Source organism: Thalassophryne amazonica, chromosome 3 (assembly GCF_902500255.1).
Source record: "Thalassophryne amazonica chromosome 3, fThaAma1.1, whole genome shotgun sequence".
NCBI classification, from domain to species: domain Eukaryota; kingdom Metazoa; phylum Chordata; class Actinopteri; order Batrachoidiformes; family Batrachoididae; genus Thalassophryne; species Thalassophryne amazonica.
The window spans coordinates 47,535,983-47,552,314 of record NC_047105.1 but is presented as its reverse complement, the minus strand read 5'-3'; the positions used below and the strand labels follow the sequence as shown (position 1 = coordinate 47,552,314).

The 16,332-nt window shown below is 41.2% G+C and overlaps 1 protein-coding gene across 9 annotated transcripts in view; it reads right to left on the bottom strand.

The window, feature by feature from the left end:
- Window positions 1–16,332, bottom strand: part of atp2b2 (ATPase plasma membrane Ca2+ transporting 2) — a 488,858-nt gene that overhangs the window by 109,884 nt on the left and 362,642 nt on the right. For all 9 annotated transcript variants that reach the window (XM_034166183.1, XM_034166192.1, XM_034166187.1 and 6 more), the window contains one exon: window positions 10,776–10,940. In XM_034166183.1, coding sequence (XP_034022074.1) covers window positions 10,776–10,940 — 165 coding nt within the window. The remainder of the gene's footprint in view (window positions 1–10,775; window positions 10,941–16,332) is intronic.

Below are 16,332 nucleotides of genomic sequence, written 5' to 3'. Positions count from 1 at the left end.
CTGGCACGGACACACCCACCTGTCGACCAACTCAGCTCACAGAAAAAAGTATCACTCTCTGTTCCTTTCTTATGTGATGTATTTTATATATTTGTTATGTAATTATGTATGTAGTTACTGTTGTATGTATTTATTTAATTGTCCTGGCTGTGTTCTCAATTTAACATGTCATGTGCACTGAGTCACTCTCAGTTCCAGCTGACAGATGAGTTGCTGGCCGGCGCCGTGTGTCCACAGTGCTGTGAGCAAAGGAATCACACATAAATGAGTTCACGTCTTTCCCCATGCTGCATTTATCTTCCACTCTGTCGGTCATGTGGAGTACAATGTACATGTTGGAAGGTTCATTACTCTGACTGGCCAGTGGATAACAATGTTCAAACCATGCCATGCATGCTCAGACATGGCTGGCCCATCCCCATGTGTGATTTTCTGTACATAATTATCAGCATGTCATGAGAGCCTGCCTACACATGTGCATTGCGTTGAGTTTTGTTCATCTTGTTGATGGCACGACATATGTTCTCCAGCTGAGTTGTGAGTACACAGTGGTTAGCTGTCCCAGCTGGACGTTACAGCCATCCAGACGTGGGTTCATGGCGTGGGGGGGGGTTTGCATGGCACGTGTGTTGCTTGGTAATGGTGCAGTCATGGTGCACTTAGGAAATATGGGGCCATTGGCACAGCAAGGTCAAAAGTGGTCACCTGCACTCTACTCTCGTGCAAGCTGCACGAATAGCCCTGCCCTTTCTAGGTACCCCGCAAGTGGTGTTGAATGTTCATGGGGGGCACCTGGACTTTGGCTGACTCCGGTCGAGAGTGGATTGAATGGCCATTCATCCGGGATTTGCTGACATTTGCTGCAGCTGCCTCGATCGCGCCATTCGGCCACAATGCAACATGGCCGATGATTTGTTCAGCTCCTCAGCTGCGGCATGATATGTCCAACCTGCGTTGGACATGCCGTGCGAATGCTGCAAACATGATCAGATGGCAGTGCAACCTCATCTTGCATGCCATTCGAATGGATTCCACCACAAGTGGCACGTGTAGAGTGCATGTACCGTGACTGCTGTACGAGGTGTTTGAGGCGGCTCCGATTTTTCACGAGTGGCATATGATTCCTCCTTCATATGCCAGTCGGCTTCAATTGTTTTATGTGTGAAGGGGCCCTTAATACCATGTACTGCCCCCTTTAACATCAATGACATTTTGGAGTCTTTTGTGGTAGTCCTGGACGAGGCTCTCTGATGGTAAAGCTGCCACTGAATATGTCTTCGATTTTATTTATCAATTATGATACTCTGCATGGAGTAGACAGTTTTCAAAAAGTGAGTGACTGTGCAAGAAGAAGTGACGAAAGCACAGTGCAAGATGACAATTGTGCCTATAAGTATCTAGACATATCGTCATTTGATCATGTGATCATTTGTAAAAATAGTTTGCATAATTTGTAAACAATTACATGAAAATTATTGACATTTATTTTCATGTGAAAATGAGTGAACCTCTCCTTTTCTGTCTCTCTTCCTTCTCTTCTCCCCCCTCTCCCCCACTTAGCTTCAAAGAAACAGACTCTGCTGTTTTCTTCTCCTCTGAAGAAACAGAGCTTTTTGGAAACACAAAGCCATTAATCTGTAAAGTGAGTCACTACATCCAGCACTGCAAATATAAACTGTCATATCGCCTGTTATAAATACCTGATACCAATATCCGCAAAAATGCTGAGTATTGGCGCAGATCCCTAGAAATGTGGCATTTAGGAGGATTCCAGAGTTGTCATGGCAAGGTCAACCAGAGATCAATCATATGGATGAATAGGACAGGACATAAATCTATTACAGGAACACATACAGAAAGACAAACAGATTTACACTCTCACTCACACAGTCACCAGTTCACCTAACCCGCATGTGTTTGGAAGTGGGAGGAAGCTGGAGCACCCAGAAGGAACACATGTAACAGAGTCGATTATACATTTACTAGCGTGTTGCCTGTGGGGATCCATGGGCTCTAGATTGGGTAGTGTTTATAAAATAGGTAGCTGACATTTTCAAGGGTGGTAATAAATTATAGATGTCTGATGAAGGGTGAGGCCCGAAACGTCACCTTTGGTGTTATTTAAGCTTGTTTGGGAGCTAACTGGCTGTGCGGATCTCTTTTTCGTTTTTTGTGCTATTTCTTTACTTGATCCTGCACGCCAATACAACTCGGATGTGCGTGTCATTTCATTATTATTTTTTGGTAATAAATTATACAAAATTTCTATAATGAGTTGGAATGGTGTGTGACTCCAGAATGTTTTTAGAACCTTAGACCTCAACAATTTTTAGAAGAAGAACTCAACGCTTTTATGTACTGTTAATTACGTAATTTTTAATGTCAATTTATAAATTGTTTAGTTTTTTGTTATCATATTCACACTATTATTTATTATTATTATTATATTATTATTATATGAGCGAAGCATCGTGCAGCAGCACAAAGCTCACTCATGGTACAGGGCGTCCTAAACAGGAAGTGCCAATATTCTAATCCACAGTAAAACAGGAAATGTTCAAATGTCAAACACTTACTGGATTGACAGACGAGATCCCATGGAATCTCACAGGAACTCAGTGGCAAGCTCACACTCAAACAGGAAGTGCCAATTTATCAGTCACAGTGAAACAGGAAATGATCAAATGTCAAATACTTCCTGGCATGGGTGGAGCTAGAGCGGAGGCCGGTGTTTCACTGGACTCTCCTGAAATCTGATTGGACAGAGATGATTGACATGTCACGGCACCACACGTCTGGTTGAAAGACCTGCATTTTCAAATCAGTGAGTCACATTGACTGCTAGGTTCCTCCTGTCCAGTAGGTTGTGCTGTGTACCACAAAAAGTTCTAATCCACCTTCAATCAATCAATCAATCAATTTTTTTTTATATAGCGCCAAATCACAACAAACAGTTGCCCCAAGGCGCTTTATATTGTAAGGCAAGGCCATACAATAATTATGTAAAACCCCAACGGTCAAAACGACCCCCTGTGAGCAAGCACTTGGCTACAGTGGGAAGGAAAAACTCCCTTTTAACAGGAAGAAACCTCCAGCAGAACCAGGCTCAGGGAGGGGCAGTCTTCTGCTGGGACTGGTTGGGGCTGAGGGAGAGAACCAGGAAAAACATGCTGTGGAGGGGAGCAGAGATCGATCACTAATGATTAAATGCAGAGTGGTGCATACAGAGCAAAAAGAGAAAGAAACAGTGCATCATGGGAACCCCCCAGCAGTCTACGTCTATAGCAGCATAACTAAGGGATGGTTCAGGGTCACCTGATCCAGCCCTAACTATAAGCTTTAGCAAAAAGGAAAGTTTTAAGCCTAATCTTAAAAGTAGAGAGGGTGTCTGTCTCCCTGATCTGAATTGGGAGCTGGTTCCACAGGAGAGAGCCTGAGCCTTAGCAGCAGAAGAAAAATCTTTGCCTCAGATTTGAACTGAACACATTGTTTGAACTATGGACTTCTCATCACACCAAACTTACATTTGTGAGTAAAGCAGGGAGCAGGTTTTTGCCATGCTAATGCTCCCCTGAATCATTTACTCAAATAAAGTCTGAAGAACCTAAATGACATGGTGAGATGCCGACGAGCTTCACTCATTCATGTCCGCGACATATGCATATTATTACTTCTATTTTGTCATTTGATTTTTAAATGGACCACAATGGAAATAAGTGTTTTCACTTTCTTGTGTCATCCATGCATTTTTAACATATTTACAATTATTGTCAGGTTTTGCTCCGCCTGGGTCTGCTTTACGAATTCGCCTCCTGATTTTATCTGACTCCTCTTCTATGCTTCTCTTTAGTCTCATAGTCTCATTGGTTTTGATGGTTTGTTTTGTGTTATTCTCTAGTTTTGTTTTAGCTTGAATGTTTTTATCTGATTGTTTCTGTTACCATTTGTGTATCGTTAATCTTGTGTTTTGTCAATTTTGCCTATAATAATAAGTATCTAGACATATCGTTTTCACTGTAGGCTCTGGTTTTGTTTCTGTTCATTATTTTGTGGTCACTCCATAGATTGTGTTGCTATCTTATTTTCTGCATTGGTTTCACATTTATACTTCAGCCATGTTCAGTTCGATTCTGGTTTTGATTATTGTCTTTTACTGTTCTTGTTCTCTTTTTAGGTCTGTCTCTCTAGTTCCTAGTTTTCCCCTTTATTTGTTACGTTTCCTTTTATTGGTCTTTGGGCACAATGTTTTCACCAATGTTTTTTTCAGTCACTGATTCCTCTTGCTGTTGATCTGTTTTGTTTTTCACTTACTCACGCTCTTGCCTCTCTTCCTGTTTCTTTGCTTCACCTGACCACACCTCCCTTCTGGAACATTCTTTCACACATGCACCTGGTTACCCTAATTACTTCTTCTTTGTCTTTCGGCTGTTCCTGTTAGGGGTCGCCACAGCAGATCAATCGTTTCCATCTCACCCTGTCCTCTGTATCTTCCTTGTGTCACACCAACCACCTGCATGTCCTCTCTCAGCACATCCATGAACCTCCTCTTTGGTCTCCCTCTTCTCCTCCTGCCTGGTGGATCCATCCTCAGCATCCTTCTCCCTATAATCCTGGGTCCCTCCTCTGCACATGTCCAAACCATCTCAATCTCGCCTCTCTGACTTTGTCTCCAAACTGTCCCACCTGAGCTGTCCCTCTGATATGTTCATTCCTAATCTTGTCCATTCTTGTCACTCCCAAAGAGAATCTCAACATCTTCAGCTCTGCCTCCTGTCTTTTTGTTAGTGCCACTGTCTCTAAACCATACAACATAGCTGGTCTCACTACTGTTTTGTAAACTTTCCGCTTCACTCTTGCTGATATTCTTCGGTCACAAATCACTCCTGCCACCTTTCTCCACCACTCCACCCTGCCTGCACTCTCTTCTTCACCTCTCTACCACACTCTCCTTTACTTTGAACAGTTGACCCCAAATATTTAAACTCATCTACTTTCACCACTTCTACTCCTTGTAACTGCACTATTCCACTGGGCTCCCTCTCATTCACATACATGTACTCACTCTTGCTTCTACTGACTTTCATTCCCCTTCTCTCCAAAGCATATCTCCACTTCTCCAGACTAGACTCAACTTGCTCTCTACTCTCACTACAGATCACAATGTCATCTGCAAACATCATAGTCCATGGGGACTCCTGTCTGATCTCATCCGTCAACCTGTCCATCACCACTGCAAACAAAAAGGACTCAGAGCTGATCCTTGGTGTAATCCCACCTCCACTTGAATCAATCAATCAATCAATCAATTTTTTTTTATATAGCGCCAAATCACAACAAACAGTTGCCCAAGGCGCTTTATATTGTAAGGCAAGGCCATACAATAATGATGTAAAACCCCAACGGTCAAAAACGACCCCCTGTGAGCAAGCACTTGGCTACAGTGGGAAGGAAAAACTCCCTTTTAACAGGAAGAAACCTCCAGCAGAACCCGGCTCAGCGAGGGGCCGTCTTCTGCTGGGACTGGTTGGGGCTGAGGGAGAGAACCAGGAAAAAGACATGCTGTGGAGGGGAGCAGAGATCGATCACTAATGATTAAATGCAGAGTGGTGCATACAGAGCAAAAAGAGAAAGAAACAGTGCATCATGGGAACCCTCCAGCAGTCTACGTCTATAGCAGCATAACTAAGGATGGTTCAGGGTCACCTGATCCAGCCCTAACTATAAGCTTTAGCAAAAGGAAAGTTTTAAGCCTAATCTTAAAAAGTAGAGAGGGTTGTCTGTCTCCCTGATCTGAATTGGGAGCTGGTTCCACAGGAAGAGGAGCCTGAAAGCTGAAGGCTCTGCCTCCATTCTACTCTTACAAACCCTAGGAACTACAAGTCAGCCTGCAGTCTGAGAGCGAAGCGCTCTATTGGGGTGATATGGTACTACGAGGTCCTAAGATAGATGGGACTGATTATTCAAAACCTTATAAGTAAGAAGAGAATTTTAAATTCTATTCTAGAATTACAGGAAGCCAATGAAGAGAGGCCAATATGGGTGAGATATGCTCTCTCCTTCTAGTCCCGTCAGCACTCTAGCTGCAGCATTTTGAATTAACTGAAGGCGTTTTAGGGGACTTTAGGACAACCTGATAATAATGAATTACAATAGTCCAGCCTAGAGGAAATAAATGCATGAATTAGTTTTCAGCATTCACTCTGAGACAAGACCTTTCTGATTTTAGAGATATTGCGTAAATGCAAAAAGCAGTCCTACATATTTGTTTAATATGCGCTTTGAATGACATATCCTGATCAAAAATGACTCCAAGATTTTCGCAGTATTACTAGAGGTTAGGGTAATGCCATCCAGAGTAGGATCTGGTTAGACACCATGTTTCTAAGATTTGTGGGGCCAAGAACAATAACTCAGTTTTATCTGAGTTTAAAAGCAGGAAATTAGAGGTCACCATGTCTTTATGCTGTAAGACAATCCTGCAGTTTTAGCTATTGGTGTGTGTCCTCTGGCTTCATGGATAGATAAGCTGGGTATCATCTGCGTAACATGAAAATTTAAGCAATACCCGTCTAATAATCTGCCTAAGGGGAAGCAGATATAAAGTGAATAAAATTGGTCCTAGCACAGACCTTGTGAAACTCCATAATTAACTTTAGTCTGTGAAGAAGATTCCCCATTTACATGAACAAATTGTAATCTATTAGACAATATGATTCAAACCACCGCAGCGCAGTGCCTTTAATACCTATGGCATGCTCTAATCTCTGTAATAAAATTTTATGGTCAACAGTATCAAAAGCAGCACTGAGGTCTAACAGAACAAGCACAGCGATGAGTCCACTGTCCGAGGCCATAAGAGATCATTTGTAACCTTCACTAATGGCTGTTTCTGTACTATGATGAATTCTAAACCTGACTGAAACTCTTCAAATAGACCATTCCTCTGCAGATGATCAGTTAGCTGTTTTACAACTACCCTTTCAAGAATTTTTGAGAGAAAAGGAAGGTTTGGAGATTGGCCTATAATTAGCTAAGATAGCTGGGTCAAGTGATGGCTTTTTTAAGTAATGGTTTAATTACTGCCACCTTAAAAGCCTGTGGTACATAGCCAACTAACCAAAGATAGATTGATCATATTTAAGATCGAAGCATTAAATAATGGTAGGGCTTCCTTGAGCAGCCTGGTAGGGAATGGGGGTCTTGAATGAGTCTGTCATTCCGACTGCGCATCTCACCACTGTCACACTATTCTTGTACATGTCCTGCACTACCCTAACATACTTCTCTGCTACTCCAGACTTCCTCATACAATACCACAACTCTTCTCTTGGCACCCTATCATAAGCTTTTCTAAGTCCACAAACACACAATGTAACTCTTTCTGTCCTTCTCTGTACTTCTCCAACAGTATTCTCAGAGCAAACATTGCATCTGTAGTGCTCTTTCTCGGCATGAAACCATATTGCTGCTCACAGATCTTCACCTGTTTTCTAAGCCTAGCTTCTACTACTCTTTCCCATAACTTCATGCTGTGGCTGATCAGCTTTATGCCTCTGTAGTTACTGCAGCTCTGCACATCACCCTTGTTCTTGAAAATAAGAACCAGCACACTTCGTCTCCACTCCTCAGGCATCCTCTCACTTTCCAAGATTTTATTAAACAATCTGGTTAGAAACTCTACTGCCATCCCTCTAGACATTTCCATGCCTCCACTGGAATGTCATCTGGACCACCTGCCTTCCACTCTTCATCCTCTTCATAGCAGCCCTCACTTCTTCCTTGCTAATCTCTTGTACTTCCTGATTTACTCTAACCACATCATCCAGCCTTTTCTCTCACTCATTTTCTTTATTCATCAGCTCTTCAAAATATTCCCTCCACCTTCTCAGCACACACTCCTCACTTGTCAGCACATTACCATGTGCATCTTTTACCACCCTAAACCTGCTGCACATCCTTTCCAGCTCTGTCCCTTTGTCTGGCCAATCGGTACAAGTCCTTTTTTCTCCTTCCTTACTATTCAACTTCTTGTACAGCTCGCAATATGCCTTTTCCTTTGCTTTTGCCACTTCTCTTTTCGCCTTACACTGCATCTCCTTGTACTCCTGTCTACTTTCTTCATCTCACCGACTATCCCAAAACTTTTTTGGCAACCTCTTTCTCCTTATGCTTTCCTGGACTTCACTTTCCTCACTGTGGTGCCAGCTCACTGATCTTTCATATCTTCATTCCAGCCTTGCTTTTTTTGTTTTGCCTCACAGTGTTTTTGACCTCGTTCTGTTACCCGGATTTAGACTTTTGCCGCAGCCTCTGATATTGTGTCTCCCTGTGCCTTTTGACCCCAGCCTGTTTCTGACCATGTATTTTTGCCTTGCCCTTATCTGTACCTTTGCCTGCCTCACTGTGTACCAGACCCTGGACTGTTTTTTGAGCTAAAGCTTATTATTATATCATACACTTTGAGAGTTTGCACTTGTGTCCACCCACCTTCTGTGACACATGACCACGTATCATGACAATTATACTGTGTACTTACATTGAACTTACTAAATAAAATCACGCACTCACGCTTGATTTACCGCCACCTGCTGGAATGGCGTGTGAGTTCAGTATGTAGTTAGCAATGTTAGATAATATCCATAGCTTCTCCAAAAATATTAGTCCTATCAACGTTCCGTTTTGGCGGTATTCAACCTCGATTCTGTAAGGATACCAAATGGCAAATCTCAGCTATCCTCAGTTTCTCCTTGATCAATGTTACACACACACGCATGCACACAAGCATGCGCACACACACACGCAGAGCATTTTGTCTTTTCCGCATTCTGCCAGAAGCAGATGCTTCTAATTTTAGACACAAACACAGACGGTGGCAGAAGACATACTAAACTAACTAAACAAACTAACTAAACTGACTAAACCAATTGAACTACAAAACCACAATAAATCAATAACACTAACAACACTGTTAAACTAACATGAACCACAATAACAACATTTAAAACCCCAAAACCCTGGACTCTCACGATGCATTGCGACACAAGGTCCATTGTTTACTGGTTAGCTAAAATTGATCATTTCTGCAAAAATATTTGTCTCATCAACTTTCTGTTTTTGCAGCATTCATCCTTTACCCAAAATGCATAAGCATACCAAACGGGAAATGTCAGCTCTCCCTGGTTTTTGCGTGATCTAAGTCACAGACACACACGCACATACGCATGCACACAGAGGCCACTTGGCTATTATAATATAGATATTATAGTATCTATTTTGTTTTGTGTCATGAATATTGTTATAATTACACAAAATGTCTGAACAGTTTAATTATGACAGTTAAATCCTCCGTCATCATATGGAACTTTTGTGTTCTTACGTGCACTTTTGAGAGTGACTTCCGTCGTGTATATAATACGCTGTTTTCACCTGTCTCTTCCTTGCTGCTATTGCCACACCAGGGGAGAGGTACGTGATATTGTCTCAGCAACATCTTTAACGAATAAGTTTATTATGAAACTGTTAATAACACCATGTCATATTGTGTTTACATAGCGCACACCGCGGGCAGTAACAGGGGTTTTTTTGCCCTGTTATTTCCTTGTCAGATGCTGTAGGAAATAAATGGTGTCTCCAAGCTGTGCATGGTGCACGGGTCTTCCTACCTTCAGAACACAACGCAGAGTTAATTCCACTGGTTACACCCACATGAACACGTGGAAAACATGCAAATTCCACACAGGACTGCGTGGGAAGTGATCCCTGGACTTTCTTACTGCGAGGTAACAGAGCTAAACACTAACCCACTGTGCAGACATATATTTTTCAGATAAATTAAATTATGTTTACAATGACAGATTTGTCAGTACTGTTTGTAGCAAAAAATGGTTCCAGTTATTTCTGTAAAGGGATTTTATATGAACTTCACACTTAAATATGATTTTGGCACACTCCCTACTAACAACATGCTCCAGTAATTTAATTATTTCCTCAAATGTCACTACACAAAGCTATACATGAGGTAATGTAGCAGCAGGTATGGACATGAAGACAGTGCTAAAGACAAAAGAGCTGAGAGAATGCAGCGGTGTAAAGTATACAGATTGTTATCTTCAGCTTCTGGCAAGAAGTCAGACTGTGGCTCCATTCAGAAAGAGCATCTGCTACTGTATAAACCCAACTAGGACTTCTAACCTCCCCCAAACAACGGAACCCTAACAGGAAATCTTATTTTTCCATGCTGAATATGGAATGCTATCTGAAGCCAGTCTGCTGTGTGTAAGCCGGACCATGTTAGATCTCAGAAGCCTCTTCAGAAGACCAGGTAAAACTACAAGGGCGGCCTGTGTAAAACTTGCAGTTCTGTACTGGATCTGCTGTGACATCCCTGAAGAAATGTACATAGTGTACATGTCTGATGATTGAGTCCATCTGGCTCTTGATCCTCGGCAAACACGTAGACACCCTGAATCCTCACTCAGTTTCTTATTGATTCCATAAAGATCACAGCATTGTCCACAAAGTCAAGGCAGTTAATCTTTCCTCACTGTCAAATGTCCCCAAGTTGTTGGACTCTACAACCCGACCAAACACCCAGTTCATGCAACCACTGAACCTGTGTGCAGGCCAGCTGTGATATCCAGCAACTTATAGAGGATCCACTCCATCATAGCTGATGTTTCCTCCCTCACTGCCAGCAGTACATGTCACTGAAAATGCTGAGGAACTTGTTTTCTTTGATTTAATTGACAGTCGGACAGAGGTGTTGTTTGCTGTACCTGCTTTTCCAATCTGGACGGCAAGTTTGGTCAACTTTCCCTGCAGCACAGACTTTTCTTTCTTGGGTACAGACACCTTCTTCCTCTCTTTCTCTTCAGCTTCTCCACCTTCTGCACTCTTCAGTGGCTGCATCTCCATGGCAGCTGCTCCATCCTGCTTCTTCACTGTAGACACCACAAACACACACAACAGCTGCATTAGACTCATACATTAGACTCAAGATGCAAAGAGGAACATGGAGCTGACCATTACCCCGTATTTCAGGACTAAAGTTCATTTGTTAGAAAGGCAGTAAAAGAAACATGGTTTATTCTTAGGAGCTCAGTTTGCTGAGATCACGCTTAAGTAACACCTATGTACCTGTAATAAAACCTCTACACGAGGCAACTCACATTTCATGGTCAGTGGGAAGCAACAACCGGAAACATACGTTTGTGACAAATCACAAGCAAGAGCCAATCTCTGGTGTCAAAGAATACTGAAATTCAAAATCCTACAGTTCCTTGACAGGCCTGTTGTGGCTGGTTTCAATGTTACTCTCAGTGTTGCCAGATCCACAGTTTTCCCACAGGTTAGGCAGATTTATTTTGTAAGGATTCACTTGTTAGCTGTATTTTACAGATGATAAACTGGAGATAACATTGCTTTCAAAGAAGTACAACATAAAATTGCTACACCCCTGCCCAAGATTGCTCCCCCCCCACATTTGGCAAAGGTAAACCAGACCTACAGAAACCACTGATCTGAAATTCAGTCATGGTATTTTGCTAACTTCGGTGCAACCTAGACACTCGACAGGAGAGCCAAATCAAACTAGGCAAAAATAAATAAATAAATAATAAAATAAAAACATATTTTCAGATATTTGTCTTTCTCACTCTGTGTGCGCTGGATGCACAGCCCATCTTGTTTATGAAAATGTTACTCAAGGAAACAAGCAGATGTTTCCTAAAATTTGCCGATGGCAGTATGACATACGTGAATAATTTATGAACATGATGTGGATGTAAAGTTACTAGTCAGTAAATGATAACATTATTGCACCAACATCTTCAGGTGGAAAAAAAAAATCAATCAAAAGTTTTGTTTTACACAAACAGAATTTCCAAACTGCACCGTAAAAGTTGGCAAACTCAGATAATGCTGACTCTGGAACAGTAGTGCAGGAGTGGATTTCTTTGTTTGTTTGTTTGTTTAATAGTGTGTGGTGTGTGAGATTGTTACAGTTGGCAGTTTGTCTGTTTCATTTGAATATTACTACCCGACAGTGAAGAGCAACATTTATTTATTCTCCTGCTCTGGCAAGATCCTTTGGCACACATATGTAGGTGGGTTCTGAAATTGCTCAGACGATGTCAAATTTACTAAAGGTCATTCATTGGGGTCAGGGTCAATGGTCAAGATTTGGAATTGCCTAGTAAGGTTTCAAATTTGCCAAAGGCCATTGGGAGAAAAGTCAGGTCTGCCTTGCTGTTTGTTGGCCTTCCACTCGCCCTCCTATTTTGCTTATTTCTACCAAACTTGGCATGTCAGTGAAGGTTGACCCTGAAACTGAGCTGAAGAATTTATTTGGGTAAAGGTTAAGGTTTGCAGAGGATTCCAATATTGCTCTGTCAAGGTCAGCCAGAGGTCAATCATTTGGGTGAAGGTCAAAGTTACTTCATTCAAAAAATGCCTGACTGTGCAGGATTTTCATCTAATAAATATATGTATCCCCAACTCAAAGACACCCATGCAAGATAATGTAATTTAATTTAGCTGGGACTACATTAGATGGAATCCAATCCAATTAATCAGTTTTTTGAGTGTATCACACAAACAAATGACTCATTTGATGAACTCAATTCAATTATGGGCAGGATTTCCATCTAATAAATACAACCCCTGGCAAAAACTATGGAATCACCGGCCTGGGAGGATGTTCATTCAGTTGTTTAATTTTGTAGAAAAAAAGCAGATCACAGACATGACACAAAACTAAAGTCATTACAAATGGCAACTTTCTGGCTTTAAGAAACACTATAAGAAATCAAGAAAAAAAATTGTGTCAGTCAGTAACGGTTACTTTTTTAGACCAAGCAGAGGGAAAAAAATATGGAATCACTCAATTCTGAGGAAGAAATTATGGAATCACCCTGTAAATTTTCATCCCCAAAACTAACACCTGCATCAAATCAGATCTGCTCGTTAGTCTGCATCTAAAAAGGAGTGATCACACCTTGGAGAGCTGTTGCACCAAGTGGACTGACATGAATCATGGCTCCAACACGAGAGATGTCAATTGAAACAAAGGAGAGGATTATCAAACTCTTAAAAGAGGGTAAATCATCACGCAATGTTGCAAAAGATGTTGGTTGTTCACAGTCAGCTGTGTCTAAACTCTGGACCAAATACAAACAACATGGGAAGGTTGTTAAAGGCAAACATACTGGTAGACCAAGGAAGACATCAACGCGTCAAGACAGAAAACTTAAAGCAATATGTCTCAAAAATCGAAAATGCACAACAAAACAAATGAGGAACGAATGGGAGGAAACTGGAGTCAACGTCTGTGACCCGAACTGTAAGAAACCCGCCTAAAGGAAATGGGATTTACATACAGAAAAGCTAAACGAAAGCCATCATTAACACCTAAACAGAAAAAAACAAGGTTACAATGGGCTAAGGAAAAGCAATTGTGGACTGTGGATGACTGGATGAAAGTCATATTCAGTGATGAATCTCGAATCTGCATTGGGCAAGGTGATGATGCTGGAACTTTGTGTTGGTGCCGTTCCAATGAGATTTATAAAGATGACTGCCTGAAGAGAACATGGTAAATTTCCACAGTCATTGATGATATGGGGCTGCATGTCAGGTAAAGGCACTGGGGAGATGGCTGTCATTACATCATCAATAAATGCACAAGTTTACGTTGATACTTTGGACACTTTTCTTATCCCATCAATTGAAAGGATGGGATGATATCATTTTTCAAGATGATAATGCATCAGAACCAGTCTAATCATTCCTGTCTAACATCTGTCAGCAACCAGGCATCTTCAGTGACAGACTCACCACTCACTGTATGTTTCTTCATTTTTATATGATTGTACGCATGTATATTGTGATTACTAAGCTAAGTCTACTGGCACTCATGAACACTGTACAAAAAACAAATATGTGCACCTATTTTTATTCAGCACATTTAATGCACACCCACAAAATCCTGAAAGTGCTTGAAAAACAGGAGGAACAAAAAAGAATAAAAAAGCTGTTTATCTTTGATCGTCTATGGTTCATATTCTACAAACAAGACAGAAATGCATTTCAGCTTGATTCTTTGCAGTGATCTGAAGCCTTGTAGCCTGAATGCATCCCCAAATTTGTATGTTACATACAATCCACTATGTGCATGTTTAAAAATTAGCTCTGTGTAGATACATTTGTTGTATTTACAGTACTTTTGCTTTTTTAATTTACAAGGTCAAATAATAAATTCAATCTATAATTTCATTGCACACTTTGTCTGCTACCTCTCGCATTATCCAGCATCACTGAGGCAAACAACACAAATGATAATTTTTTTAAGCATCCTTCCATTTTGCTATTTTTATCATCCTCACAAGGTGAGCGTGACATCGTCTGCATCCATGAAGAACAAAAGCAAATGTGATTCACCACCTGAAAGTTGCACTCAGTTCTGTGGCTTGGTCCTTCTGATCCAGACTACAGCCACATGATCAGCTGTCAAACAGCAGGACTGTTTTCATATATCAGTGTCTATTAATAAAAATAAATAAAAAGTAAAACATTTTCTGAGCAGACCCTCTAAGAAGGAGGATTATTAGTATTTTTATTTATTTATTTATTGGTTACTTTTCAGTTTATTTTCTTCTGTTTTGATTTAAATGGAATGCATTTGTGAGCTCAGACACAAAAAAATGTAAGACAATTCTAGTAACTTGTGTTGGAGATTTGTCTTTTTTTTTTTTTTTTTTTACATTCCATAGATTAAATAGTTGATTTATTAAAGCAAACTGATGGAGCGGTTATAATGAATGTAATTATACCCTCTCTAACTTCTCTTTGGGCTTATTCAAGAGCTCAGGGGGTATTTCTATTGGTATAAAAGTTGCCTTTCGGCCAGCACCCTCTCTAACACCCTCTCTACTGTTAAGATTAGGCTTAAAACTTTCCTTTTTGCTAAAGCTTATAGTTAGGGCTGGATCAGGTGACCACTCTGCATTTAATCATTAGTGATTGATCTCTGCTCCTCTCCACAGCATGTCTTTTTCCTGGTTCTCTCACTCAGCCCCAACCAGTCCCAGCAGAAGACTGCCCCTCCCTGAGCCTGGTTCTGCTGGAGGTTTCTTCCTGTTAAAAGGGGTAGTTTTTCCTTCCCACTGTCGCCAAGTGCTTGCTCACAGGGGGTCGTTTTGACCGTTGGGGTTTTTACGTAATTATTGTATGGCCTTGCCTTACAATATAAAGCGCCTTGGGGCAACTGTTTGTTGTGATTTGGCGCTATATAAATAAAATTGATTGAATTGACTGATTGATTAATTATTTATTTTACTTAGAGCGGTTATAATGAATGTAATTATTTGTTTTACTTATATGTTTAATTCCAGGCCAACTGTGCGCCAGTCTGCTTGTTGGTGTAATCCAGAGGTCTCAAACTGATTCCATAAAGGGCCAAAAGGGTGCAGGTTTTCTTTGCAACCACCCACTGGTGCAAAGAGGTGATGGTCTAGTGGTTAAGGTGTTGGGCTTGAGACCAGAAGATCCTGGGTTCAAATCCCCGCCTGACTGGAAAATCACTAAGGGCAAGGTCATTAATCCCCTATTGCTCCCTGTGTGTAGTGAGCGCCTTGTATGGCAGCACCCTGACAATCGGGTGAATGTGAGGCATAATTGTAAGCGCTTGAGGGTCTCATGCAGATGGAAAAGCGCTATATAAATGCAGTCCATTTACCATTTACCCACTCCATCAGTACTCAGTTCCAGCTCAAACTGTACGACAGAACCGCATGGTGTAAAAGTTCAGAGCGCACGATTTATGTTCTCACACACATTGTACGTTCAAAAACCACACGTCGAACTCGTGTTTTCAGAAGCAAAACATAAACAGAAGCTTTTTTTTCAAACTTAATTTACAAAAACTCTCGATGGGAGACTTCAAAGTTAAAAAAAAAAACATTACAAGACAGGTCTGCAGTGTTTGCACAGGCACAGTGCGAGAGGATGCTTGTAGCGCTTCAGCGGGGTGATACCCTCACGACGGCCGACCAGAATATCAAACAGGTTTGATTTTCATCTGACCATACGATCGCCAATCAGGAGGTGGTCGTGAGATGTTAAACGCAGCTCGTTACTCCATGTATACTAAACGATGCAGGATGCACGATTAACCTGAAACTCGGTACGATCCAAAAAATTGTCGCACGAATGAAAAATCAGCTGAAAAATTCACACAGTGTAAACCCAGCTTACGTACTGAACGTCTGGCACCAGTAGATCATGGCAGTGTTCTATTTATTTTGACACCGGTTATATCATATCTAATTTACAACT